Genomic DNA, 27,384 nt, shown 5'->3' on the forward strand with positions numbered 1-27,384 from the left:
TGTTCTCTACTGTTATTGTTGTGCATTTAATATAATATAAAATATTTATAAAATACGTCACACAGTCAGGGGTTGTCTGTTTACTCAATGATAGAAAATGGGTCCCTAAGGAACAAGGTTGGGAACCACTGACCTAAAGTCAGGGAACACATGGATTTTGCATTTTACAAGGCTTTTGGCCCTATACACTAGCATTCTCAATTTCAAAAGTATACAAGAAATCAAACATTAAAATTTTCTCTACGTTCGAACAAAAAAGTTGGAATATTGAACAACAAGTGAGAGCCATAGATGTGAGAGATATTAAAGTTATAGTAGAATAAGGTTCAGATGTTAGACCAAATTCAACTCATCAACACTGCTGCTACAACCACATGAAAAGGCTAATCACTGACACAGCATCAAAGGAGCAACTGTGATCTTCCACTGCTGAGCCAGCTAGAGGCACCCTGTGCCAGGCCTGGGCTGAGACAATGGGCTTGTCAAGTCAAGACCCACAGAGACGTGCCATCACAGTAAAGCATAGGGAGAGAGTAGAAAAACAAAAAGCAGAGGAAGGATTGTTACTGTTACCATGTAATTATTGAACTTTGATTCAAACTAACCTTTACTAACCTCAACTACAGACACAACCATTATATGGACCATGCTCATGTTTGAAGGCATGCATTTACAGGGTTCCCACTCTTTTTAACAAATCATTTTCAAAGACACAGCACTTGTTTACAAACGGTCAAATAAGCTGCGGTTTGGGGCAAACTGACTAGAATTTTCCTCTAACTGTAACAATAATGTGGCCACATTCCATAAGTAACAGCACAAATGAGGTAGAATTTATTTTATTTTACAGAAAATGAATCTTCTTAATCCTTACTCCATAGGTTCGACTCCGACCTGTGGCCCTTTGCTGCATCATTCTGTTTCTCTCTCCCAACCTTCCTGTCACTCTTAAGCTGTCACTGTCAATTAAAGGCAGTAAAAGCCCCAAAAAGACTCCACAGCATTCAACACAAAGTTGCATGACACCAGTTTTGGCACGTTGCCTATCTTATTCCATTCTTATCCTCTCTCATATGGCTGACTGAGAGCCTGTGGGCAAGTCTCTGTCCTCCAGATGACCAGGCCTTAGCATGCTCTTCTGCCCCATTCTCCTCTCTCCTAGATGGGTTAGATGAACCACACTGGCTGGGTCGGGTCCTCTACAGGACTGGGAGCAAAATAAACGAGACACAAACCGGGGTGACCTCATTAAACATGGCTGTTTAAGAAGCCTGTGCCGTTGTGCTGAGAGTGTAGACTTTTCCTTGAACCTCCTCTGCTAGGGAGAACACATATTGGCTCTTTCATCAAGGGGACGTCCTTTGGAAATAAGGCCGTGGCCTAGTTCGGATCTATAAGGAGCCAGGGCCTAACTTGTATGGTGTATAAATATCAGGCTGCTTTTACATTAACATTATGAATGACTTTACTGTAAAGTTAGGATCAAGTAGAGGTTCTTTCTTACACCCTCAACCTAAAAAAAAAATCCAAATCAACTTTGTTTGATTATCACAACAGCTTACTGCCATGTAAGCCTAGAACCAAAACTGCCTGTTTTTCAGTTCTATCCCAGATTCTGCATGGCGCCCTATGGTTTGCCTTACCAAATCTAATCTGGGATGAGCCGCCAGGATAGGCTAGCATCCTGCAGCTGTCCTGGAGCTGTCCTCCAGCCGACCCCAGCCTCTCCCTGCTCCTCTGCCTCAGCCTCCGCTCCTCGAGCTGAGATCGACACTATGAACTGGCTGGGTCAGGGCTGCCGCAGGACCACAGGCACACAATGACGGTTCGCGGAGAGGACAGAGTGCTATTCTCTGGTGAGGACAAACATCCAGAGTGTCCTGTTGATTCAGCCACAACGGAGCATTAATCATGTATTTTGAATCAGGTTGAATCAGCAGTAGTTCCCTTTCTGTCCACCTTTACCTGCAACGGTCCCCTACAAACTTTAGAAGAGGCTGAACATACGAGGCTTTAGAATATAATTCACTTTTTTCTTACTTCTACTTCTGAACGGTATTCCCACATTATAGAGTATCCACTCTCAACCTTCCAAGAATGTATTATGTTCTTTAGATAAGAAATGAGAAGGTGAGATGAAGAGGGAAAAGGAGAGGCACAGTGAGGTGAAACAAGGTGAGGGTAAAATAGATGTGATGAGGGGATTAGAAGAGTTAAAGAACTCCAACAGTGTCTAGAAACAGCCATATGGTAGTAGCCTAGCCACATTTTGAAGGGTTTCCCCTTGTATTCTGGCATTCCTCCAAGCCTTCCGAACGACCTGAGCACCGAGCCTCAAGGGTATATATATATATATATATATATATATATACACATATATATATACCCTCCAGTGTGTCAGTCTGTAGGGATTCAATTCAATTCAATTCAATTCAATTTTATTTGTATAGAAGATCAAAGCATGGCCTGGTTTTTATTAATCCAGCCAGCAACCCAGCCAACGTTGCATTTTTACAAGTCTTTATAATCCTGCTGCAGCTGTTGAAACACATATGGACTTGATGCACATGGATGATATAACCCACATCAACAAAATGTCAAAATCTGCATCAACAGTATAAACAGGATTCTCTCTGATGCTGTATCAGTGGTGCCATCATTGAAAAATACAAAGCAGATATATCCACAAGGAGAACTCTGATTGGCCACCCAGATCTCTACTGTGTTGTTCTTCCCATACACTCATGAAAATCAGCAAAAGAAAAATGGTGACAAGCATATTTGAGATTAAAAGCATTACAGGTTGTTATAAGTCCTATAAGAAAACTTTAGAGTTAATTTAAAATGACGCTGGTGGGATAGATATGTCACTCACTCACTTTGATTAGCAGGTCAGACATGCACCACATGAACAAACATCTGGTGTCAGTTGTCTGGGGTTGTAACCATCACTAATAATCTCACTTTATAGATGCAACACCACAGGGAGAACCTCCCTGGGTGGTTGCTGGCTGTGAATATACATTGAGTTAACTTTTTTTCCCTTGATCTATTCTCAAAGCATTCGAAAGAGACACGACATCGCAATAAAAGATAAGTTTATCATAGTGGATTTGATTCACTGATATTTATGGAAGGAAATAGGTTATGCCTTGTTCTTTATCAGTTTTAGCCACTAAAAAGTAAGAAAATGAATGTTGTTAGTAACTATTAAACAGGCTAGAAATTATCCTGGCCATTCAAAATAATGCAAAAACCATGAATGCCATCAGCACCACCAGCTCTGACAGACTTCCAGCGTCCCTGGTTGTAGCTTTTCCACCATAATTGCAGACGTGTCCTTTAACTTAGACCACAGATGGTTTTGGTGCTGTTTAAAGCAGAGAAGGAGGCCAGGCTGCGGAGGATGAGAAGTCAAGAGGCTGATGCAGTGATGGTACAAATTCAGTGTGTGAGAGAGTGATGAGCTTTGACAGGCAGTAAAGAAGAAAGGTGCATTGGATGTGACAACGTCTCTCTCGTGTGTGTTTTGTGCATTCATGTTTCTGCGAGAGGCGGGTGGTTGATAGGACCTGCAGGTATCTTTAACAAACATACACACAGCTGCCCACGAAACCCCTTGTTCTCCCTCCATCCTTGCTTCCTTTCTTTTGAATCAAGCCTATGTCATTGTATCTTCCACACCTCCTTCCCCTAGCCTGAAAACAACCCCATGTCTGTCTGGAAAGAGGAAAATAACACAGAGGCAATCCCTCTGTGGTTATTTTAATCCCACCGCAACTTTCTCTCGACCTTCTTCACGTCAGTGTTTGTTAGGTTTTATTGGCAGGATTAAGGAGCTGAGCTAACATGCAGGATTTTCTGACTATCCTCAGAATTTTGTTTGCTCATATTTGCATTTCCAGCTGTCATGCTTTCCAGTACTCCTCACTGTCACGGATCACAATTCCTACTACAGGGGGCTGCATTGAACTCCCACCAGCAGGGACTTTGCAGTCAGTACCTGTCAACTCAACAGAAGAAGTGAACAAGTGCACATTTCAAAGTGCAGCAGAGAGTGCAAGAATCACCAGTTGCCCATGCTGATGTCTCCCATCTGGAGCATTTTCCCATTTAAAGCTCAAAGGCCTTAATATTCACACACTATATTCTGACATAAGAGTAAAGAGGCATTTACTCAGTCTAATACACACACATACAGTACATGGGGATACACAAAGACATACGCATTCACAGTCAAACACACACCTCCATGTGTGAGAGAAGCTCACACAGATGAAAAGCTTTCTGTCTGCACAGAAGACATCAGTGAGGGAGGAATTAGGTTTTTCTCCCAGTTCAGGGATTAAAGTTGCATCATGAATATTTAAAGGAGATTTATCCAGCATTTCTACCAAATCACTTCTTCAAGTGAAACAGGATGACAGCGCCAGTTTATCAAATTATACAAAGATGGTGACGTGCTCAGCTGAAAGCTAGGAGTTACGGTTTTCAATCAAATAAAGGGAGTTGACTTGCAAAGAAGGTTAAGGCGGGTTTGATACAAACTGGTAGTTTTTCCAACAAGTTTTCATTAGTTTCAGTTTCTTGGTCAGTATTCTAACATTCTTACATAAAGAAAATGAAAAAAAAATATGTTAATACAAGATCCTGAAAGTCACAAAACCAAAAACCAAAGAAAACCAGTTTCTGCAACAGTGGCTCTACAGAGCCACGCCACACTCTGTGAGGTTGTAATAAAAAACTGAGTTAAAATGAAGGTTGCCGAGTTTGTTTTTGATCCTCAGAAACTGTCCTGGAGCTAACGTAAAAATTGTTCAGATGGTGGTGTCAAAGTAAAGCTGTGTGGCAACCAATATCAAAATGATTTATTGTTATTTCACTCTCAACCACAAATGTCGACCCAACCGTGGCTAGAATAGTTAACTACTAAAATGTTGCTGTCGTTCTAATGTATGAACTGACATCCATCACTCGTACTCAAGACATACATCTATCAGCACCACATCTTATGAGGATGTGAGAAACTGTCCCAACTGTTACAAATAAATTTAGCACAAGATATCTAGCTGGATGTGTGAAACCTCTGACCTGCACTTGATAAAAAGGGATCACCACAGTCATTTGGATTCATCCTCTGGGGACAGTGAATGAAAATCCAATCACTTGTTGAGATATTTCAGTTTGGACCAAAGTGGTGGACCAACTGCAGGCTGTTAAACATTTTCTCCTACTGAGCCTATGATGTAACGCCTCATACAGTCGATCAATAATGTATAAAGCATGCAGCAAGCATGACATTGTGTGTGGGCAGATGCACATAATGTTCTGAGGGTCTATCCATGCATTATGTACAACCACTCCCCAAGTCTCCAACTCTTTCTTAAATCCTGGTATCTTTTGAACTGTCCTTCACTCACCCTCTTTAAAAGTAATGTAGGGGAACAGCTGTTCGGGATGAGGCTCTCTGGGGGTTGGGATGTTCGTGCGTGCAAGTGTGTGTTTGTGGTGTACACTCGGAAAGGTACGGGACGATCCCTCCGCTGAAAAGCACATCTGCTTACACAAAGGACTTGTTCAATTCATCTCCCTCTCTTTTTCTCCCTACATCACCCACACCACAACTCTCTGAGTCTAAGTAGGACAGGCTGCCCCATATAGAATCTCACACGCAAACACCCATGCTGACAGAGAGGCTCGCACAGGTCAGGTTGATCTCCGGAGGTTACAGTATAGTGGATGGTAAAGCATGAGCAATACAGCCTTTTGTTCACCCTGCTGGGGGTGGACACAACAAGGCCATAAAAGTGTTAAAGGGAACTTTAATAGGGCTGAAACTAAGATTACTTTCATTAGATGCTATTAGCACCTTGGTGTCAGTAGCCAACAATGCAATACCTGTTGTTTAGGTAGAGAAAAAGTAGATGAGCTTTTGTCATACTACCTCTATCTACTCTGTGCTTGCTGTAGTACATCTCCTTTCATGTTTGGAACCTGACTTCAGTTCGTCATTGATTTTGGAAGACAGGCTATAAAATACTGATAGCTGGCAAACTTCTTTAAAAAAGGAAAATTCCCTTTATTTCCCTTTCTATGTGTATTTTTAAGCCACAGCATGGTTTTTCTCTTTCTCTTTCCAAAAAAGGAAAGAGTAATAAAGAAATCTGTTTTGTAACCGCAGAGGCACATCTCTCAGTAGCAATAGAAAATCATTTCCCTGCGGCGCGCACTAATCTCTAAGCTTTACACTGTAGAAACCCACTGCCTCCAAAGGTTACAGCCAGGATGACTAAGCGTCTTGTTCTCTCAAAAAGCTGCTAAGATATACGAATATCTGAAATAATACTTCACGTAATATAAAAGGCTGCGAGCGACAGGAATAGAAAGCAACTAGGAGAAGGAACAAAAGCAGCAGTTAGACATTAGATAAGAGGTTTAGTTCAGGTTGGTTAGAAGAAGAAAGAGAAACCCAAAAGCCAGGTAAGTGTGTGTTATATATTGGTTTATTAGCACAAGGTGCAGGCAAACAGAGAGAGGCACATCTATAAAAAGGACACTCTGAGATAAGATACCTTTCGGAACAAACACATGAAAGAGGCTGGATCCAAATTTTTGTGGCACATATATGTTTCTACGCATCTAAAAAGTAAAATAGTCCAAATCCCCAAATAATACACAATACATCGGACGGAAGAGTGAAACACCCACTCAGCTGTTGTTGTGTCTGCAGCTGACCTTGACCTCTAACCCCTGAAATAGTCTCTATGAGAGGAGCCTCATACGTGTGATAATGAGTGGTGCTCTGCCTGCTAACATGCACAGACAGATGGAAGGGTGTTCATGTACAAATCACACTTTTAAATTTCATTCTGTTAGGCCAATGACTTGTTAAGATTTTAAAAGAAAACAGCCTTGTCGGCATCGCACAGGATTACTACGCCTCACACAAAGTGTTTTCTTAAAGGGTTAGTTCAACCAAATAACAAAAACAATTCGGCCCTGGTCTGACCATGCCAACCATCTGCTACTGCCACTGCCCTAACAGAATGGAGGTCAATCGAATTGTGTTCGTGGTACTCAAGAATGAAAAAGACCCCCTCCCCAAAAACACACAAAAAAACGTATGTGTTTGTAGAAACGATTTCCTGGTTTCTTTGGAGAATCTGTAAACTTCTCTGTCAACAGTTTTCACAGGGACTATTTCTTGGGTAGGAAAGTAGGGATGCATGATACAGTTTATAAGTTGTAGTTTTTACACAACTGAGGATAAGAAAGGCGCAAAGATGGATGCTTTAATATTCCATAGCTCTGATCTAACCTGACTGCAAATGTTCATTTATTTTTTCTAGTAAAGTTCATTAAAAAACATAAACATACTTCGGCTTTATATTTTATGAAACCCAATCAATCATTTTGCATAAGAATTTAAAATACAATATTATTAATATCAACAGATAATTTATCAGTTGTAATTTAATGATCCTGATCATTTAGAATAATATCAATTTCCCATTATCAGACGATCATTTATCTGTCCTGATAATTATCGTGCACCCCTAGTAGAAAGTAGTTCCAATGAAAACTGTTCACAACTGAAAGCAAAAAATCTGTCAGGAAAACAAAAATGGATTCCAGAATACCAATATGTTCATATCTTTGCATATACATACAAACCAACACATATTCTTTATAGGCTGGAGTTGCTTGTGGCTAACTGGGCCCTGATAAGTTAGTTTTCAGTGAACTTTGATTGACTGACTGAATTCATTGCCTGCACAATGACAATATACAGCAACAGACACAACAAACCTATAATGTTATTAGTAAGCAAACAGAAGGAAGTAACTGAGATTATCAGTTATTCAAAATCATCAGATCAGTTGAGAACGAACTACATATTACAGTTAATGGAATAAAAGGCAGCTCAAAGACTACGGGGACGTTTCTTACATAAATGATTGTCCACTGAAGGTCTGGCTTTAGGCTTTACTTCTCTAGCTATTTGGTTAAAGGAAGATTGAAAACAGTGCAAAGCGGATACAGAGTCCAGGTTCTGAAGAGAGGTGACCATCAAAAGTATTTGATAGAAAAAAACATTGACAAAAATACAAATAGTCCTTTGCTGGGTATGTTTGTGTGTGTGCACATGTGGGCTGGTTGCTGGGTGTTGACGGATCCTGCTCGCAGCGTTGGGAACTTTGAAATCTTTCAGACAGGAGGATGAGGGCTGGCTGCTGGATGGTGTCTCTGCCTGTGAGTGTGTGTGAACTTCTGAACTTACTATCTGCTTCAGACAGACAGAGAGAGAGAGAAACTAGAGTGGCTACAGATGTGCATGTTTTTTTCATTTAGATTTTTTGTTTATGCCACAGTGGGCTTTCAATACGTGAGGTTGAAGTGACTTTGTATTTATTTTTGGCAATATTGGACAAATTTGCAAATAACAAGTGATCAAAGAGAAACAGACAAGGAGAGAACATTTCATTGGACACAGTGGAAATAAATAGTAGTGGTAACTCCGACTGCAGACAAAAACAACAAAACAAAATACAAATTGAATTTCAAATGGGACCGTGTGTATGTCCAAAAACAGTTGTGTGTCAGAGACACCCAGTTTGCCCAGCGGAGAGAATCACAGTGTGCAGACGCATTATGTGGAGGAACAGCGTGTGCTGAAGTCAGGACAGCATGGCTGTGTGTGCATGTGCACATATACTGTGTGCGTGTATGTTTGTGCGTGTGTCTGTGAGTTCTGTCATGAGTGAAAGTAAATGTGGTATCTTGTCCACAACCTAAGACTCTCCCCTTCAAACTGGATCAAAGAAGCCATGGATAGAGTAGATGCTGTGTGTGTGTGTGTGTGTGTGTGTGTGTGTGTGTGTGTCGCACAGGGAGAGAGGGAAGAGGTGCACAGAAGCGGAAGCACAGCTGATTGACGGTCGGCATGGCGATGGAGGCGGGTTCTAGTCCTCTGAAGCGTGGGGATTGGGAGAGGAGAAGAGAAGAGAAATAACGGGGAGAAGAGGGGAAAATGAGAAAAATGGTGATGCAGCAATCAAGAGGAAGGGAAGAAAGGGTAGAAGAAGAAAAATAAGCACATTAACGAAAGATGGTTCATTCAGAAATAGAGGAAAGAATAAAAAAAGAGAAAAAGAAAGAGAAATTAAGAGAAATAAGAGCATAATATATATAAAAAATGGGTTTAAGCGGAGGGCCAAGAAGAAAAAAGTAGAACAAGAGGGAGGGATAAGGGGGAAAAAAGGAAGAAGGCAGGTTAGTAAAGCTGTCACAAAATCAACTGCAACTCATCTAACAAATGTCAAATACTTGACCAACATGAGAATCACGAGACTGATCTGATGTCAGATTTGAACACTGCTCATCGTCTTATATTGGTCAAATATTTGGGGAAACATTCTATATCATATACTTTACATCCCATGCAGCAGCGCCATGCATTGGAGGTGACATGCGGCATCTCAACACACAAACACAGTACACTCATATATACACACATCTGCATTTGCTCTGTCAGGATTCAGCTTACGCTCTCAATTCTCTGACCCAGTTACTACTTATACCGCCTGCGTCCTCTCCCCGGGGTCAGCTGGAATAACAGTGATGAATGGATCCAATGCACCTCGACAAGCCCAGATGCTCTATCTACTAAAGTAGGCCCACTGAAGAAAATGATATCATGCCCCGTACTGTACTCTGATTGGAAGTATAGTTTAACCAAAACTTAAACTGAGCATCCTTCCAACGGTAGGAATACACACATGCACACGTACAGCTCTGTAACCATGGTAACACAAGCTATCCATCATGCCATGCAAACAGCCAAACAGCCAAGTGGTGAACATGCCAACACAGATGCCAGATTTAAATGCTGATCACTCCTCCCACTGTCACCAGCATCCATCCCACCAAGGCTTCCTGTCATCCCAATGGACCACAGACAGTATGGCCGTGGGCAGGTTTGACAGTTTTATCCTTCCCACAGTTCCACAGCTTCAGTGTGGGGATTCCATTGGTTGCAAAAGACATATTTTATTAAACCTTGTGAAAAAATGACTCTAATCCATGCTAATCTATAGTTTCAAGTCCTTTTACAGCATCATTGATGCTTGGGTTGTCAGTCAGATCCAGTCAGGGTAGAGCGGAACAATGTGAATCTTCGCCAGCTCCCCCTTCTCGTCCAAGCTTCTGGCTCCAAAAAAACAAAACAAGATGGCAACGGCCATAATGCTAAACTCAAGACTTCAAAATGGTATTCCAAAACCCAATGGCTTCGTCCACTATTTATTAGTGTATACAGTCTATGGTCGAGCTCCAACGTATCAATGTATGGACGAGTTAAACTCACAAGGGAGAGGACTAACATCGTTCCACAACAGCCACACTGACAAAGCTACCTTAAGATGTGTCTGATAGGCCAATGCAGATTATCTCAAAATGCTACATAATCGGCCCGATCAATTGGCTGACTAGTCTATGACTAGTCTGGATGAACATTAAATCTCCAAAAAGGTGGTTGAGCTAAGCTAAATCTTTCCTTGGGCTGTTCATGTGAGAAAACACACTTGCATTTTGCCTGCACCATGGGCTCTTATCAGAGCTGCTTGCGGTCAGCTACAGTGCAGTCGCTCACTTTCAATAAATACACCACTCAAATGTGGGTTAACCAAACACACAAAAAACACAAATCTGATCAGACTGCCGCTACTTCAGCTCTGAGTCTGTGTGCTCCAAAGTTTTGAAGGTCCGTTACTCTGGGTTTTTGTACACGCTGTTCTTTGCAGATATGTGCAGCCATGGGGACTGCATGTTGTGGAGGAGTGGAGCAGCAGAGGAGGCCTCACATACTAATTTATACCCCCATGCAAAATCCTTTCACTCGCTAATGACATGCACAGCAGCTCTGCAGTTTAAAATGGAACAACTGCATGACATCAAGAAAAAGTGAACTGAGGAACAGGAGTGTGTGGGGAGCAAGTATGACCAGAGACCAGACAACTGGGTAAACAAAAACTGATGAGCTGGTTTCCAAAATGTACCACACATAAACACACAGTGGAAACAGCTCTTCTCTCGGCCTGTTTCAGTGTAGGCAGACAGCCAGAGGGGAAGACGGAGGGTTTGTTCATTAGACACGAAAAATATTCCTCTCCAGAGCTGCATCTCCTCTCCGCAGCTAATTATCTCCAAAATGAGATGACACTATAACAATGTAAGAAACAAAAGAACTGCTGAATACAAGGGACTTGTGCAAATGAGCCTCAATGGCCGTTTTATTATTACATTTATTAAAAGGAGTGCGATTGATGTTACCAGGCCGACAATCTGACAGTCTCCTGTCGTCAATTAAGATTAATTTTCGTGCATCGATATGAACTAATTTGTGTTTCTCAACTGATTGAAAATTAAGTCTTTACTGATTAACTCTTTTGTCTTTTATGCAGAGCATTTTATTCATAAATCTTTAGACTGATTGATTTCTGCCTCTCAGAATAAACACAGACAGGCTATACAAGATCCCACCTCCCTCACTAATAGAAGGTGAATAAGATGGAAAATAAGCAGTCTACTTCATGACATTTCAGTGTTTAAAACATTTACATTTATACAATATAATGCATTGTTGAGGATACAACTACCCAAAATCACATAAGGTAGTTGGACATAACTCATCATTGTAAAAAATATATATATGTGGACAGAGCTTCTGGGTCTGAAAAGTGAATTCAATTCTTTCTCATGGCCTGGTTGTATTGACTGTAATGACAAAATGACCTTTCTTCTCACTTGATGTATTATAAGTTAATGGTCTCAATCTCTAATTTGAAGTGTACTTCCATACAGCATGATGTTCATTTAGTAAATGATGGTCTCTTAACAGTAAAATAGACCATAAAGCAGGGTATACTTTAGGGCGGGGCTACCTTGTGATCGACAGCTCATTCTCAGTGAGTCCATCCAGCTCAACGCACCAAACTCAGATCAAACTGTCAAACTAGGCAGTGCTGATCAGATACAAATCAAGATTCTGTTACTGCGTTGCCTATTTCTCGCCTAAGATGTAAAAAATGATTGGTATTTCTTGGTGATTTATCTGTTTTGGTTGTCTATGGCTTTATTTCAATTCTTAACATGACTTTTTATTATTTATTCATTTAATTTGTTTAATTTATTTTTAAGCTTCATTGTTATATTTTTTATTATATTGTATATTTTCCCATTTCTGCCACTTTGAATTTAATCCAATAAACTATCAAAACATACACGCATACAGCAGCCTTGTACTTAAGAGAATTGAGGGACGCTGGAACACACACACACACACACACACACACACACACACTCTGAGTCAACTAGAACAAGAAGGAAGTAAATAAGGTCGAAAGACGAGAAAAGACTAACAGGCCATGATTGGTGGATGAGGATGACCAAGCGGCCTTAGCAGACTGACCGACGGCAGAGGGAATTGTGGGATATATCTTACCAGGCTTTTGCACCCCATGAGCATCCTGCTCTCCATTCTCCAACGCAGTACCCGCGTCTACACACACACACGCACAAAAACAAGCAAACACATTACTATCTGTCTAAGTGCTAAATTGCTAAAGGCTTGACGAGATAGGAAATCAAACTGCATCGTATTGGTTCGTACAGCGGAGATATGACAGACTGATCCTGGAATTAAATGGAAACCATTGACCCGGAAGTTTGAGGCTTTTTAAAGGGAACCTCAATATAGTCGTTGAGCACGGGGCACGAGTGTCATCTGCCTGTTAATAGCACACAGGCCTGTTCTGGTCAGGCTGGGGCAGGCAGAGGGCAGCACATATTGGCTGGTGTCAGTGTGGGATGTTAGAGGAGGTGAATCTGTGTGACATCTGACCGCTGAGTCATCTGATCGCTGAGTCACTACACTGTATTTATCTAATGTGCACAGCAGACACACGGGTAAACAAGTATGTAACACACAAAGCACGTTGTGTATCAACAGCTTTACACCAAAGCTCTGACACATAATACACATGCATATACATGCACAGAAATACACATACACAACATTTATTTTGGTAAATGGACTGCTTTTATCCAAAATAATTCCACCCAACGATAGCAGTGAGCTACCATGCAGTGCTATTATGGATCTCACTGCTTTTCATAACAAGACACACCCCGTTTAGCATTCAAGCCCTAGGATTAACCAGGCGCCCCTGCTCGCACAAGTGAAAGATAATTAAAAAAAAATAAATAAATGTAATCCTCTTATCCATAAGTATAGCCAAACTCACACTTTGTCACTTTTTATACAACATATATAGCACTTTTTTATAACCTTACTGTAGGTTTCCTGACGAGCGTGATCGCCAGGCCAATCCTAGAGCTTGAATGCTATGCAGGGTGTGAAGCAGCGGGATTCATAATTCCACTACCATGCAAGGTGCTGGTGTAACCACTGGAAGGAAGCAGGGGTTCAGTTACTGTACTTTAGTCCATGTTGGGATCCTGTGGGAGTGATTTTTTGCTCTGGAGCAGGATAGCTGTGCAGCATATGATAGCATGGAGATCTAACCAGGTTTAAAATGTGCCAGCCTTGAGTTATACCTAAAGATAGCTGGTTAACACGCCAGTATGTGTGTTTTTCTTTCTCTCTTTCACACACACACATGCAAACTAACAAAAATACAAGCATACATGAAGCCACAAAAGCAAGAACTTTTTACTGTCAGTACATGTGTGCACATATGTACAGTACACACACATTAACACATCAACTTGTAGGCATGCAAAAAAAACCCCAAAGAACATGCAAAAACACACACACACACAAAGTATGATACATTTGTGTCCACACAGACACAAATGCCACAGATCAGAAACACAAGCACAGGACACTCATCAAACACACGTCGGCCACCAGGAGTACACATTACAGTACGTGTGCATCAGAGCACTGCAACACCAACAACTCTGGTACAAAAAACACAAACACAAAAACAAAACTGTGCTTCCTCCGTCTAGCTCTCCTGCTGACAGAGGACAATAATTTGTGGACCGCCTCGGACCGCCTCGCCCCACTGTTTGGCACTCTGTGTGTCAGCATGTCTGCGTTTGTCCAAATGCACGCAGCGTGCCACAGTTGATCACTGGCAACACCACCCACGGCCCGTCCTACAGCCGCCTGTCACTGACAAGTGCCCACACACAGTCTGACTGTCTGACCAAAGTGTCTGGGTAACCAAAACAGGCCCGAGAGCTGAGTCAACTGTCACTTCCTGTTATCTGGTTATTCACTCAGCTGTTTATTTGATCCATCTACTGTTTATTTATCTGCTTACTCACCTCCCTCTATACCTATCTGTTTCTGAGCCTCTCTCTCTTTTTATTGCTGTGGCAGCTTAATAAAAGATATTTTATCTACTTTCACACTGCAAAAATCAATTTTGAGCAACAAGTGGTGCTCTTACACCTCCCTGGTACAGTGTTCGACCTCTTCTATTTCCAGACTTTATGTATTTGCTGAGCTTTTAGTGGAGGAGCGCCATTGCATTTCTATCCAGAATCTGTTCATACAACTCTTCTGCTTCTCTTACAGATGTACATCGACGCTCTTTTGAGGCTATTTCTGTTGGAAATGTTAGGAGGTGAGCCTGTGCTCACTCAATGCATTCTGTGGCTGTTTATGATGATAATGAGGGTCATTTTTGGTTGTTTTTTCTACGTAGCTTGCTTATTTTGTTGGTAAATGGTAAATCATTTAGTATCTTGATATCATAATTCCATGTGTACCGAAATAGGCTAAAATGACATTAGTGCATGGAAGTTAAAATTACAGGGGGAAAGCAGATATATCAGCAAACCAGTACACAAACCTGTCTCTAAAACACAAATAGCTTTCCAAACCCGATCATCTGAAATGCTTACAGAGAAGCAGACTAACCTATATAATTGATTTTTCAAAAAGGATGAAAAATGACAAACACATGTTTTACTAGTTTTGTTATCTCCTCACTCTATTCTTACTGTCTATGTGATAATCAGCTGATGACACAATGGCATCCGAGGCCCATGACCTGGACTCTTCTAAGCAGGCAGGGTGGTCAAGGACACACAGATCTCGGAACTAAACCGTGAGCGCCTTCACTGGAGCGGGCGGGGCATCTGGACAGTAACTGCTTTCCTTATGAAGTTCCCAAACTGCTCTAGGCGGCTGGTACATTCAAAGCAACGACCGCTACCCTCACTTATCTTCAGGCCACTATCTCCCCTGCAGCTGAATGGCACCCCAGCAGATCCAAAATGGCAGCCAGTGTCCAGCAGTGCCTGATACTATTAGTCATTTAGAAGCAGCTGCAGCTCATGTTACATAACACAGATCCTCACCCCGTTCAGGACAGATGGAAGCAGATACAGCTGTGTAGTAAAAACAGTATGTTCAGGAAAATGTAAGTCAAACACACTCTCTGCTACTCTTAGCATTATGAATGGACACATTAACTCAGGTTTCGGTTATACAGGATTAGGGATGGGACAATATACTATATGATCACGTTAATCGTGATTATTCCCTATGGCTTGACTAGAAAAAGCTGTCCAGCTCGCTAACGTACAGTCCTACATTCATTTCCTGATTTATTTTGAATTACCACAAGAGGGAGCCTGCATCTTTCCAGTCATTCCAAAATCCTAAACCTATCACCATGGCTGAAAGCTCGGGTTGAACGTTGTATCCCACACAAAAACTGGAAATACTGTGGAACGATAAGCAGCTGAGGTGCAAGTTAAGTGATTCCGGTATGTTTTAGTGCCATTTTGAGAGTTTTAAGTATATTTCGGTACTTATTGGGATAATTTCATGAATCGCAACTATTTTTGTTAGGATAATCATGACATTAAAATGTTCATATTGTCCCATGCCTACACAGGATATCCTAATTAAGTGAAGTTAATCTTTCAGCAGAACACGAGTAATCCAAGGATCTTCAATAATAACCCTTTACATGCACTGCAAGTACAGAGCTCTTGACTATATTTCACGACTATATTAAGTGTTACAATTATTTTGTTGTTAATTTTAAAGGTAAAATACGACTATGTCTGCATGGATCGATACCAACTGAGTGTGAAGATATGTTTTCTTAAAACTTGTGTTATGATTTTTATTTGAGTGGTGAATGAGCGTCTTTGCTTCCTGCTCTATTTATAAATTGAATGAATTCACTATGCTGGGTGACACGACCTGTTTCTCACTTAATTTCCCTCATCTTTCTTTTCCTGCCTACGTTTCTGTTTCTCATCTGTCTACCACTGTTCCTCTACCTCTCATTGTTTCCTCATTATTTCCTGTCACCTCTGCCACCCAGTTCTCACCTTCAGAAAGGAGAAGGACATGAAAAACGGCATATATTGTCATATATGGTAACAGGAAACCCTTCTTCTCTCTCGCTCTCTCTCGTACTGTACTTGCAGTCATGATGAGTAATATCCACATAACCCATGCTGCACTGGGCTTCGTCATATCAGTCTCACCTGCCCTGGTGTCATCATTGTCCAGCAGGGGGATGTAGTCTGTCTTTCCCACCGTCTCTCCGACCTGATCGTCAAAGGCCTCCGCCTCCAGCTGAGCCACAAAGTCCCTCTCCACCAGGCTCTCCGGGCCCGGCTGGGGAACGCTGTCCGTCAGCGCGTCACTCAGACTCAGGTCTAACTCCGCCATGGCTGCACACAAACAGAGGACAGTAAACATGTTATCTCCTGTTGAATAACGCTGTCCAGCTACAAATAGAACTATAAGAAGTTGCAACAGTAGATAAGAATATAAAGAAAGACAAGTCCTAACTAGGGTTGAATGTGTAGAAATTCCCACCTACAGCCGGACCCATTTCCCTTGAAAAATACTTTCAGGATCTTTCGGGATTCTTAGCATGTATGTGCTTGTGTGTTTGTGTGCATGTTTCAGTCCACATACTGAAGAATGAAAGAAGAAGAAATGAAACAAAGTCTTATTCTCAAAGGCTCATTAACACTTCCATGCAACTGTTGTAGATACAGTTGCTGGTTTCTTTTAGTCACTTTACGAGCCACAGTTTACAGTTCAGCTATGCACCCTTCGGACGGGCCTGCCCCCACTGCTAAAAAAAAATCCTAGAGGAAACACTGAATAACTAAAAATTGTAACCAATAACATGATAAATATGAATGTAAAAGATTAGAAAACATCAATTTATAATGAATAATCCACAGTTCTGTTTCTAAAATCAACTTCATTTACAGTTATATAGTCCCGAGATATGACCACTTTAAAATGATGTGGAATCCTTAAAAACTAGTCCTAGTAACAATATGCTAAACTACAGTCAGAAACATTCTACCAGAACAACGGTAATATGTAACTTAGAATGTGTCTAAAAGACTTTACCTTTTTAAGCAAATATATCCCAGTTTTAACCTCATCCTTGTTGATTAATGGCTGCCATTTAAAAAACAAAGCTATTTAATAATTCCTGTAAAGTTAACATTGTCGAGGTGCAGTGTTTGCCTGTACTGATAACGGAGAGAAGGAGGCCAAAACTGGAGCTGAAATGAAGAGATAAAGATGAAAAAAGTGGAAGGTAAAGCTGAGGGAAGGAGGAAGAATTTGAGTGAGGGTGACAGATGGAAATGGAGAGAAGTGGTGAGAACCCAAGCTCTGTATGACAACAGAAATTACAGCCTATTGCATCATAGTTCCCAGGAAGTCTTAAATCTGACAAGCATGATGAACACAATCTCTACGTCTGTTTCCAACTGGCCCCGCCCAACCAGCATGGAGACCTGATGATCCACATACATAACACCGGATGCTTTTCCTGACGCACGCCGCTCCATTTAGCCCAACTTGAGTCCAGCAGGAATTTGCTGCGTTGTGCATACCCAGTGGCTGGGGAGCAACCTGGGGTTCAGCTAATGCCCAAGGACACTTCAACATGCACACAGGAGGAGGTGAGGATCGAACCACCAACCCTGAGATCACCACCTGAGCCACAGCCGACCCATCACAAGCTATTTACTTTTGGTGATCAGGGGAAAATCTGATGTGAACTGAACTGGGCCCCAGGTTTGTGGCATCAAACCAGTCACTGGAAGCAGTACCAGGACCACAGGACCTGGATCCAAACCCCGGTGATGGCAGGCATTCATTCTGCTGAAGAGCCCCCGAGCGCCCACACTGAATGTCTACCAGCTGCAAGGCCTGAGCCTGACCTCTGACCTCTCTGGTGGGCAATAAATAGAGTCTCTTTATCAGTTCAGGCTAATCTAATAATAATCTAATACCACCTTCTACCACAAGGAGGCAGTTTCATCTGAAATGCATGACTTGGTACAACACAAGAGCACAATCTGTACCAAAACATGGACTCAGACACACACACACACACACACACACACACACACACACACACACACACACACACACACACACACACACACACACACACACAGATTCAAGCAGTCATCAGCTTGTCTGGGAGTTCAGCTGACCAATGGCCACCAGGGGAATTTGCAGAGTCATGTTGTGTCATCTTCCAACTATAATGCCAGATTATCTTCTTCGGTGCCGGCAGCAGCCAGCCTTCCTCTGCTGCTCACACACTTGCTGTGTTTATCTGTCCCGTCTCCATCTTAACAATCCTCCCGTCATCGTCTACAGTGCACTTTACCTCTCTTGCCCTGTACAAAAACATGTCTCCCCTCTCTGTTCAACTTCCTGTTCTTACATTGTTCAAACTGCAGGTTACAGGCTTCAAGGTCTACGCTCAAGGACGGTGCAAGAGAGCACATTTACTGCAAAGCGGATCAATCCTGAGAGCTTCGAGTTATTACAGTTTCCTCTCTACCTGGCTGCCCTGCCAACAACGCTCACGTGACATCAACACCCTTATTTCCTTAACAGCAGCCAACAACACAGCATATCACCAACCTGGACCTATTTAATGACAAAGTACATATTAACACAAATACTCTTCAAAGCTACTGCTTCTAAGTTTGTGGACAAAAGTCTTTTATTCTGAGATCACTGAGCTTCCTTAAGGAGTAGAAGGCAAACTTTAAATATAACTCCACAGCCCCATCTGCTGGATGATGTGCTCATTACCACAAAGAGAGCAGAAAGTGTACACTGCATTATGTGGATAAAAGGGCTTTTGTGTTCTTGTGGTCTGTGGCTGTCCTTTATGGTTTTTGCAGGAACTCTTAGTTTAATGGAAATCCTAATTGTGCCTACAACATACAATAATATATTAGTCAATAGTGTTGTTGGGGAAGGGAAGGCCCCTCTTAAGCATTTGCATTATAGTTTAGAGTTGTTCAGACAATTGTTCTTTTACAAGTGGAGTGAAGACAGTGCTGCAGCTCATTTATGATCCATGTGGTGATAGACAGTTGGTGGTTGTACTTCACTCCTTTTTATTTCTGTATGTAACACACCATCTTATTCTTTTATTTTCTTATTACTTTCATTAAATGCATTTCCTGGACGGTGTATAAAAGCAGAAGGGGAAGTGTAGAATGCTTTCTCCTTCTTCATAGGCTATTAAAAGAGGGACAAACAGGAAAATCTACTTCTGCTCTATGTCAAATGTCAAAGAAAAGTCAGTAACTAATGAAGCCATCATTAAATATTACAGATCCACACCAGACATGTATTACGACATGTAGAAATAGTCTGCTTGGAACAATAATGTGTTTCTGATATGTTTTTTTAAAGTAATTTCCACAAATGCTTAAAAAGTTATCTACTCTTTCTATCTCATTACAAATTCCAGAATCTCTGATAATGCAAATGTTCATTTCTTAAGTTTTGTCTCCTACTTCACTGTAAAGTCCATTCTCAGTGGATGTGAACTGGTGGCTTCAACTTTCTACATCACACTGTACAAGTTGCATACTGGACCAGCTGTGGCTAAAAGGGAGTAAACCCTGCACCAATCGATCACCCAGTCAGTCAGAAACATGGATCAGCCATCCAGTTGGTAAATGAATCCGTCCTCAGGCAGAAATCAAGACAATTCATCAGCCAATCAATCAGGAAATCACAACACAGGCTTACAAACTCTACATATAGTAACAATGAGTGGTTCCTGAGGCAGGAATATAAATAAACTATACATAGGCGTACCAATGTATGAGCAGACTAAATGAGCCCCCAGTACTGAGACCAGGGTGTGTCGCAGGAAGACTGCTGCCTACTGCCTCAACCACAAAGCCATGCTGGTCAGAAACACTGCCCCAGTTTCCATATTTAACCCCACATCATCCTCTGTGTGTGTGTGTGTGTGTGTGTGTGTGTGTGTGTGTGTGTGTGTGTGTTTAGTATACAGTATGCCATCTGTGCCAGCTGCAGAGTTAGCTGGGTGATCTATGCCACCCAGTCTACCAACTGATAATGTATGATGTAACACAAGATGAGGCCTATCATAGTACTGAACCATGCGTTCATTTTCGGCTCCCTCAGTGTTTATTTCTACAGTGGGTCGCCACATGACCACAGGATCAGAACCTTTTCATTAACCCGGGTCCTACAGTGGGATGGGTTGGGATGCCGGGATCAGAAAGTCTTAAACTCAAGAGTTTTTGACCCCAGCGAGGTGCCGTAGTTCCAGCTGAGCTCCTGTTTTTCCACTTCTGCTCATAAGGTTGGTGTGGCCACTCGGAAATAATCTGGATTCAACAAAGGAAGGAAATCCACGGAAGAAGCAGTTTCTGTTGTGTAGTCTGCTAACAAATGCTTGAGTGTGTGAATGTATGTGTGGATTAGTCGTGTGTGTGTGTGTGTGTGTGTGTGTGTGTGTGTGTGTGTGTGTGTGTGTGTGTGTGTGTGTGAGTGAAAGCTTGTGTGTGTGTGTATGGGTGTACTCATGGGACAGTGGGCGTGTGTCCTCTGGCTGCCAAAAAAGCAGAGGTGAAGGTTAAGCCTCTTTTTAATCTGCTTCCACACTACTGTATGTAAACACAAAAGCACCATGATGAGAACACATGGGGAGGATAAAGCAGCCAAAAGGATTCTAGACAGATCACAAGGTCTGGAAATATCAGGAACTAGGGCTGAACAATTTAAGAAAAATATCTAGTTGCAATTTCTCTTCTTGATTACACAAGCCTGTATTTACTCATTTTGTTTCTACATTATATGAATTACATTAAATATAGCTGTCAACGTGTATAATATGACCTAAAGAAGTCAGTCAGAGAAAAGTTGTCTATGTACAGTGCATACACACTTTTATTTACTGATAACATATAATTGACCACTTATTGTATTAATAACAAACTGCGGCTGAATCCAGTCTGTTAACGGAGTGACTACCACTAACTTAATGATACAGTCGACACCTCTGCACTATAGCTGCTGAGGCTAACGTTAATATTAGCTTCATCAGCTTCAGCTTCTGCTCTGAAACGTAGAAGTCTCAATTCAAGCTTTTAGGGTTATGATCTTGATATTGCCTAGTATCCTATATATTTTTGAAAATAATTATGATGGTAAAAAAAACGTTTTAAGATACCATCTGCACTGCAAAACCATTTTCTAAGCTTACATTCTGGTGTTTAATCAGCAGTTCATTTGAATTTTCACCCAGTATTTCTCTTCCCTTTCTAAACCTGGGACCCCGTTTACTGTAAACTAGGGGTCGACCAAGAAGTTATTGATTATTAGTAATCAAGAAAACTGATAACTGATATTTGGAACCGATCTGCAGTAAAACATTCTTGCAGTCAACATTTAGAATAAAGTTGTGTGTTACTAAGTACATTTGCTGCACTGTGAATTTAAGTAGTATTTTATACCTGGGTTTCCACTTCCCTGTCTGTGGCACAGCAGCATTCAGTGTGGATCACAACAGTGACCAGACAGAGAGAGGCAGCTGCATCGGGACCAAAGTAAAAAAAGGTTTTTAAATGATGAAAAAAAAGTTTAGAACAAACTTAAAAATGCTGAATATTAGATCTGATAACCGTTCCTGTACAGCTGTGTTTGCACCACAAAACTCAGATCTTGCAGAAACTGGAACGGTAATAAGCGGTTTATACCTGAAATACTTCAACAAAAAATAAGTGCAGAAAACAATTAGCCTTAATCATACAATGCCAGTTTACAGGAACAGAAATTACAAGGTGCAGATGCAGCGCTAAGATGATCTGTAAGTCCACAAGGGAGTGAAAGAGACAGACGGGGAGAAAGGAGTGGTGTGTGTGGGGTTTTCCATAAGCTTAACCTTGGCAGGACACCAACACAGATCCTATAGCGGCTGTCAGGGTGATGCATGACATAACAGCAGACCTAATCCCAAAAATCACTCCGTATTTTCTCCTCCTGTTCCTTTAATATATGACAACACAATGTGATGTCGTGCTGGATTAATCCCCAGGAAGCTGAGGGGTCGGCAGCCTAGGAGCGTGTGCAGTGTCTTGCTCAAAGGACACTTCGGCGGGGTGGATCCACGACTGCCATGTCTGGTTCTTCAGTAGAAAAATAATGCTTATTATAAAGAGAAAACTCTGCATGACCTGGATCTGATCTTGGTTAAACAGTGAATGACAATCTGGGTTGTATCGGGTGAATGATAAGGTGTTTACTTTTCATAAATCATTAACCCATAATCATTTCTCAGCCAAACATGCAACAGGAAACATTCTACAGCTCGAGTCCAATAAGGCTGGTGAAGATCGAAGAGGTCATCCTGTGCCCAAACATTTGCTGGTTTGATTCCTGCACACACTGAGACATTCCAGCTGCAGGTCTGAAACCAGATACAGACCAGCTGCCGGGATATCTGGCATGTTCTTAACTGTGCCTCCGAGCAAGGCACTGCAGCCGTAACTGCTGAGGGCAACTATAATTATCTCAGAAATGTGAAAAGACAAATGCCTCTTCCCTGGTGTAACATGGCTATAAAAGTAAGAGAAAATTGAGAGGTTTGTCCTGCGTCACGCAGAGAGTGAGATCACGTCCCTGAAGTGCTGCCCGGTCATCGTCAAACCCAAAATGATCTTCTCGTGCTGCTGGGAAGCTGTGACAGACCACTCTGCTCTTAGGAGCAGTAGATTTTAACAAAACCAGACAGCACAAGTGAAAATTGCCAATTTCAATGTCTGTATTTGCCTGCCTCCGGATACAGTAACTCTATTACTTGAAGGGTTTGGCAAGTGCAACCGGGTGTTCACTGTCCAAGGACGATGTGGCTGTAAAACAACTGCAGGGCAGTTTACGCTCCCTACATTGCCACTGTGTGGCCCTGTGATTATGTGAGGTCACATGGACAGAGCACTGAAGGAAAGGATGACCTCACTGGAGTCTTGGGAGATATATGAAGTCACCCATTGGACGCTGGGTGGAATCCATACGGCTGAAAGTTAACTTTAAAATGAACAGAGGATGTGTGAGCATACACATACAGTAAAAAGAATAGAATAGAAGGTGATATTAACATTATCTCAGTATTAGTCAGCAGAAATCGGACAGGTGTAAAAGTTTGGAATATATACATTCCAGATGTTGGAAAATTGAAATTGAATTGAAAAATCTTCTAAGGGAAAGGGGAAATTGCAAAAATAGTTGTATTTTTTTGTATAATCCATTAAAAATTGCAGGTAGTTTGTACCAGTGAATACAATTAATTGTAATTTGGTCACAAATGGCTCAACGTTTTGCTGCTATGATTGATGAAAGTCGTTGGAAACTACAATGATTGGTCAGATTTGTGGATGTGATTGGACGAAACTGCAAGGTGGCGCTGGATTTACGGAGATTGGCTGAATTTGCATTAACTCTAGGGGTCGCGACTTCCAGGAGGGACTGATTATGTAAGGATAACTCTGGTTCATTACAACGTTTTTGTAGTTTTGGCCATTACTCCAATCAGTTATTACTGCTGAAATCTGGGAACATGGTGAGTAAAGCTGAAAGCATCAATCGATTAATCAGCTGATTGTCAGGAAATCATAACTTAATAACTTTCACTTTCACTGAATATGTGAATTTGTGATGGACATGTTTCACTATCTTCTGACATTTTCTAAACAAAATGATATCAGTTAATAGAGGAAATATCATGCTGCCAATCAGACAAGTTCTAAACAAGCCAACAGTTAAGCCAGTTTACCAAAACCACTATATTTGCAGGAAACATCAACAGCTGATAATTATCTGTGTGCACAACTAGAGCAGGTATGGAAGGTCAGAACTGAACCAGGAAGTCAGAACTATGAAAATAACTCCAGAAATGCAATAATCATTATTTTATCTTTTGCAAAAGTCACCCTCTTCCAATTTCTTGACTAAAAATGAATTTACACAACCTGTTAAAGGATAACATGATACCATCCATTGAACTGAACCATCACAATACTGATGAAGTGATAAGCAATTATACTGACTTATTGCACAGCTCTGATTCAAAGCACAAGCTACAGAATTCCAGTCCTTACTTCCACCAGCATCAGGCTGCATCTGGAGTTATCTTTCTCTGGGTGTGACCCTGACAGATCACTGCAGAGCAACCAGTACAAATTCTTCTGAAAATGAGAGAATAAAAACCTTTCTCACTTGCCAACTTGATTTAATCATTCACATAGAATGAAAGATTAAATCAAAGAAAACTACTTAAAAACAGACACCACATTCAGAGCGTCAGTGATATTGTCGATGTCTTGAAATACAGACCTTGTTGTTTTTTGAACACAAGTAAAGAGATATTTTTAAGTCCATAATAATAAGGGATTTGCGCCATCCTTCATATTATCTGTCGCTGCTCATGATGGGATATTAAATAAAGCTGTACAAAGCACTCCATGTAGACAAAAAAGACTCGCACAGATGCTATGAGAGTAGTGTGCAATATGTATTAAAGTAGACAGCCTCAACATGGTCTGGAAAAACAAAGTGTTGAGTGCCTGGGCCTGCAGCCACTGTGTGGAGAGCTCAGCCCTGATGTCACTTTCTAAGAGAGGTGGGACACTTCCTCCAAACGCTCAGCTTACTCAGTTACCATGCAAGTGGGTGTGTGTGGGTGTGTATATGTGTGTGTGAGAGAGACAGAATGGGAGCTGGCTCGCACTGCTGCTTGAATGAGTTTATGACTCTGTGGTTGTTGCTACTGGCTTCTCTTGTTACTGTCACTGTCACAGAGAAGAGTCCAAATACTGACTGAGGCACTGGAAATGTACAGATTTACATATTCCTCACTGTTCTAAAATCATCTAAATGTTCATAGAAGTTTGTATGATTAATGATCATCATCACAATATTTACTGACAACTACATAATCTGGATTAATTGTCATTATGCAAATCCACAGTACCCTGTTCATCTGTCTGTCATTTTAATGTAGAAGAGGGTATACTGTGTGTATGTCCATTTTCCCCAGAGCACACAGCTCTATTTTGAGTGTACGTTTGTGTGTATTTGGGGCCGTTTCCTCTTTCTTTCTGCAGCCACACTTCTGTTTTTGTTCTAGCTGATATACAGAGACAGCTGACGAGGGACTTTTATCTCTCTCTCTCACTCACTCCCTCACTCACACAGAGGCAGGACCTGCTCATACACAACCTCTCTCTCTCTCTCTCTCACACACACACACACACACACACACACACACACACACACACACACACACACACACACACACACACACACACACACACTGGCAGGACCTGCTCATACACAACCTCTCTCTCTCTTACACACACACGCAGGACCTGCTCATAGACAACCTCTCTCTCACACACACTCACACACACACACACACACACACACACACACACACACACACACACACACACACACACACACACACACACACACACACACACACACACACACACACACACACACACACAGAGGCAGGACCTGCTCATACACAACCTGATGGTTTCGATTACAATCTAGAGCGTTTTTTTCTCTTGGATAGAACGGCGCCCTGACTCTAACCTCATTAAAAGTATTTACAATGGATTCTCTTCTGTTTTCTTTGGTGTTAACACAAAAATATATTAAAGGAAATATTAAGTGTTTGGGGTCATATTACAATACTGAAAGAGATAGGAGAAATAATCATTCTTAAAACATACATTTCACCTAATCAAAAAATTATTACAGATGAATTTAACGAACCAACAATTCTAATGACTAATTATTAGTTTTCAAAATCACATTAACTCAAGAAATAAAAATAGCTGCCTTGAATCTAATCTGAATTTCACTTTGTTAGGCCAACAATTCACACAACTAGTGTTCATGCTCTTTACAGGTTTATCCATTTATGGCTAAATGGTACATAAAAGTACATAAAAACAGGCCAATACGGATGCTCTCATATAAATAGCTCAGAAACAAATAGTTTCATATGAGACTACAAGCTGTACTTCCTGTTTGATGATGTAGAGTGAGGATGTGAGCCACAGGCTATTCTTACCACAAAAAATGCTTCAACTGTAAAATCCTTGTAACTAAATCCCCCTATAGCCATTCGTACATCAGTAACTATCAGTAACTCTAAGCAGGACAACGTGAATGTCCAAGCAGTGACAACTAAAGTAAAGATGCAGCGATTAGTTCATTATACGACTGACAGAAAACTAAATATGAACTATTTTGATAATGGAATAATAGTTATTCTTTAAGCAAAAATACCAAACATTTGCTGGTTCCATCTTCTTCTTCCAATTTGATGTTTTTCTTCGACATTCATCATAGTAAACTGAATATATTTGGGTTATGGATTGATGGTCAGACAGGGTTCCCACTCTTTTGAACATATCATTTCCCAGGACCTTTCCACAACACGACCTTTCTTAACACTAAAGGACAGCAACTGCTTACAAACAGCCATACAAGCTGCAGTTTCAGGCAAATCGACTACATTACTTTGCCACAGCCAGAATATTCATCTTCTAGAAAGATGTTAATTATGCACATATCATTAACATCACAAGCTAACAGGTGTTACCATTCCATCATCTCTAGGTTTTCACAAACACGTGGTAACCCTGTCGGACAAAACAACATATAATAATAACAGAACAGGCATTTTTTTACTATTTTGGGACATTTTATTGACAAAACAATGAATCAATTAAGCGAGAAAATAATCAATAATGAAAAACATTGTTAGCTGCAGCCCTAAACTAGAGCTAGCTTAGCCAGCAAACAAGTCCAGTTGCTCCCATTAGCTTCCTGGATCAGCTGCTGTACCTCGACTACCGTTCCTGTCTGAACACGGCGTGCTACAGGTGTCAAAGAATCCCTGCTTGAGAGGGTTAATATGTAAACCCTTTCCAACTTTGCTGTGGACTGTCATGCCTCCTCATCCTCCTAATAGCTAGCATGACACA

The 27,384-nt window shown here is 41.3% G+C and overlaps 1 protein-coding gene across 11 annotated transcripts in view; it reads right to left on the minus strand.

Moving 5' to 3' along the window:
- Window positions 1-27,384, minus strand: part of LOC127369687 (microtubule-associated protein 4) — a 115,094-nt gene that overhangs the window by 69,837 nt on the left and 17,873 nt on the right. For 3 of the 11 annotated variants that reach the window (XM_051411260.1, XM_051411264.1, XM_051411265.1), the window contains exons 1-3: window positions 18,771-18,866; window positions 16,543-16,731; window positions 12,503-12,559 (exon numbers count right to left, since the gene is read on the minus strand). In XM_051411260.1, the coding sequence (XP_051267220.1) occupies window positions 12,503-12,559; window positions 16,543-16,731; window positions 18,771-18,834 (310 nt within the window). In that variant the 5' untranslated portion in view covers window positions 18,835-18,866. Of the gene's footprint in view, window positions 1-12,502; window positions 12,560-16,542; window positions 16,732-18,770; window positions 18,869-27,384 lie in introns of those variants that run through there. The other 8 variants (XM_051411267.1, XM_051411262.1, XM_051411259.1 and 5 more) reach the window with 6 other exon arrangements.

This window comes from Dicentrarchus labrax, unplaced genomic scaffold (genome assembly GCF_905237075.1).
Source record: "Dicentrarchus labrax unplaced genomic scaffold, dlabrax2021, whole genome shotgun sequence".
NCBI classification, from domain to species: domain Eukaryota; kingdom Metazoa; phylum Chordata; class Actinopteri; family Moronidae; genus Dicentrarchus; species Dicentrarchus labrax.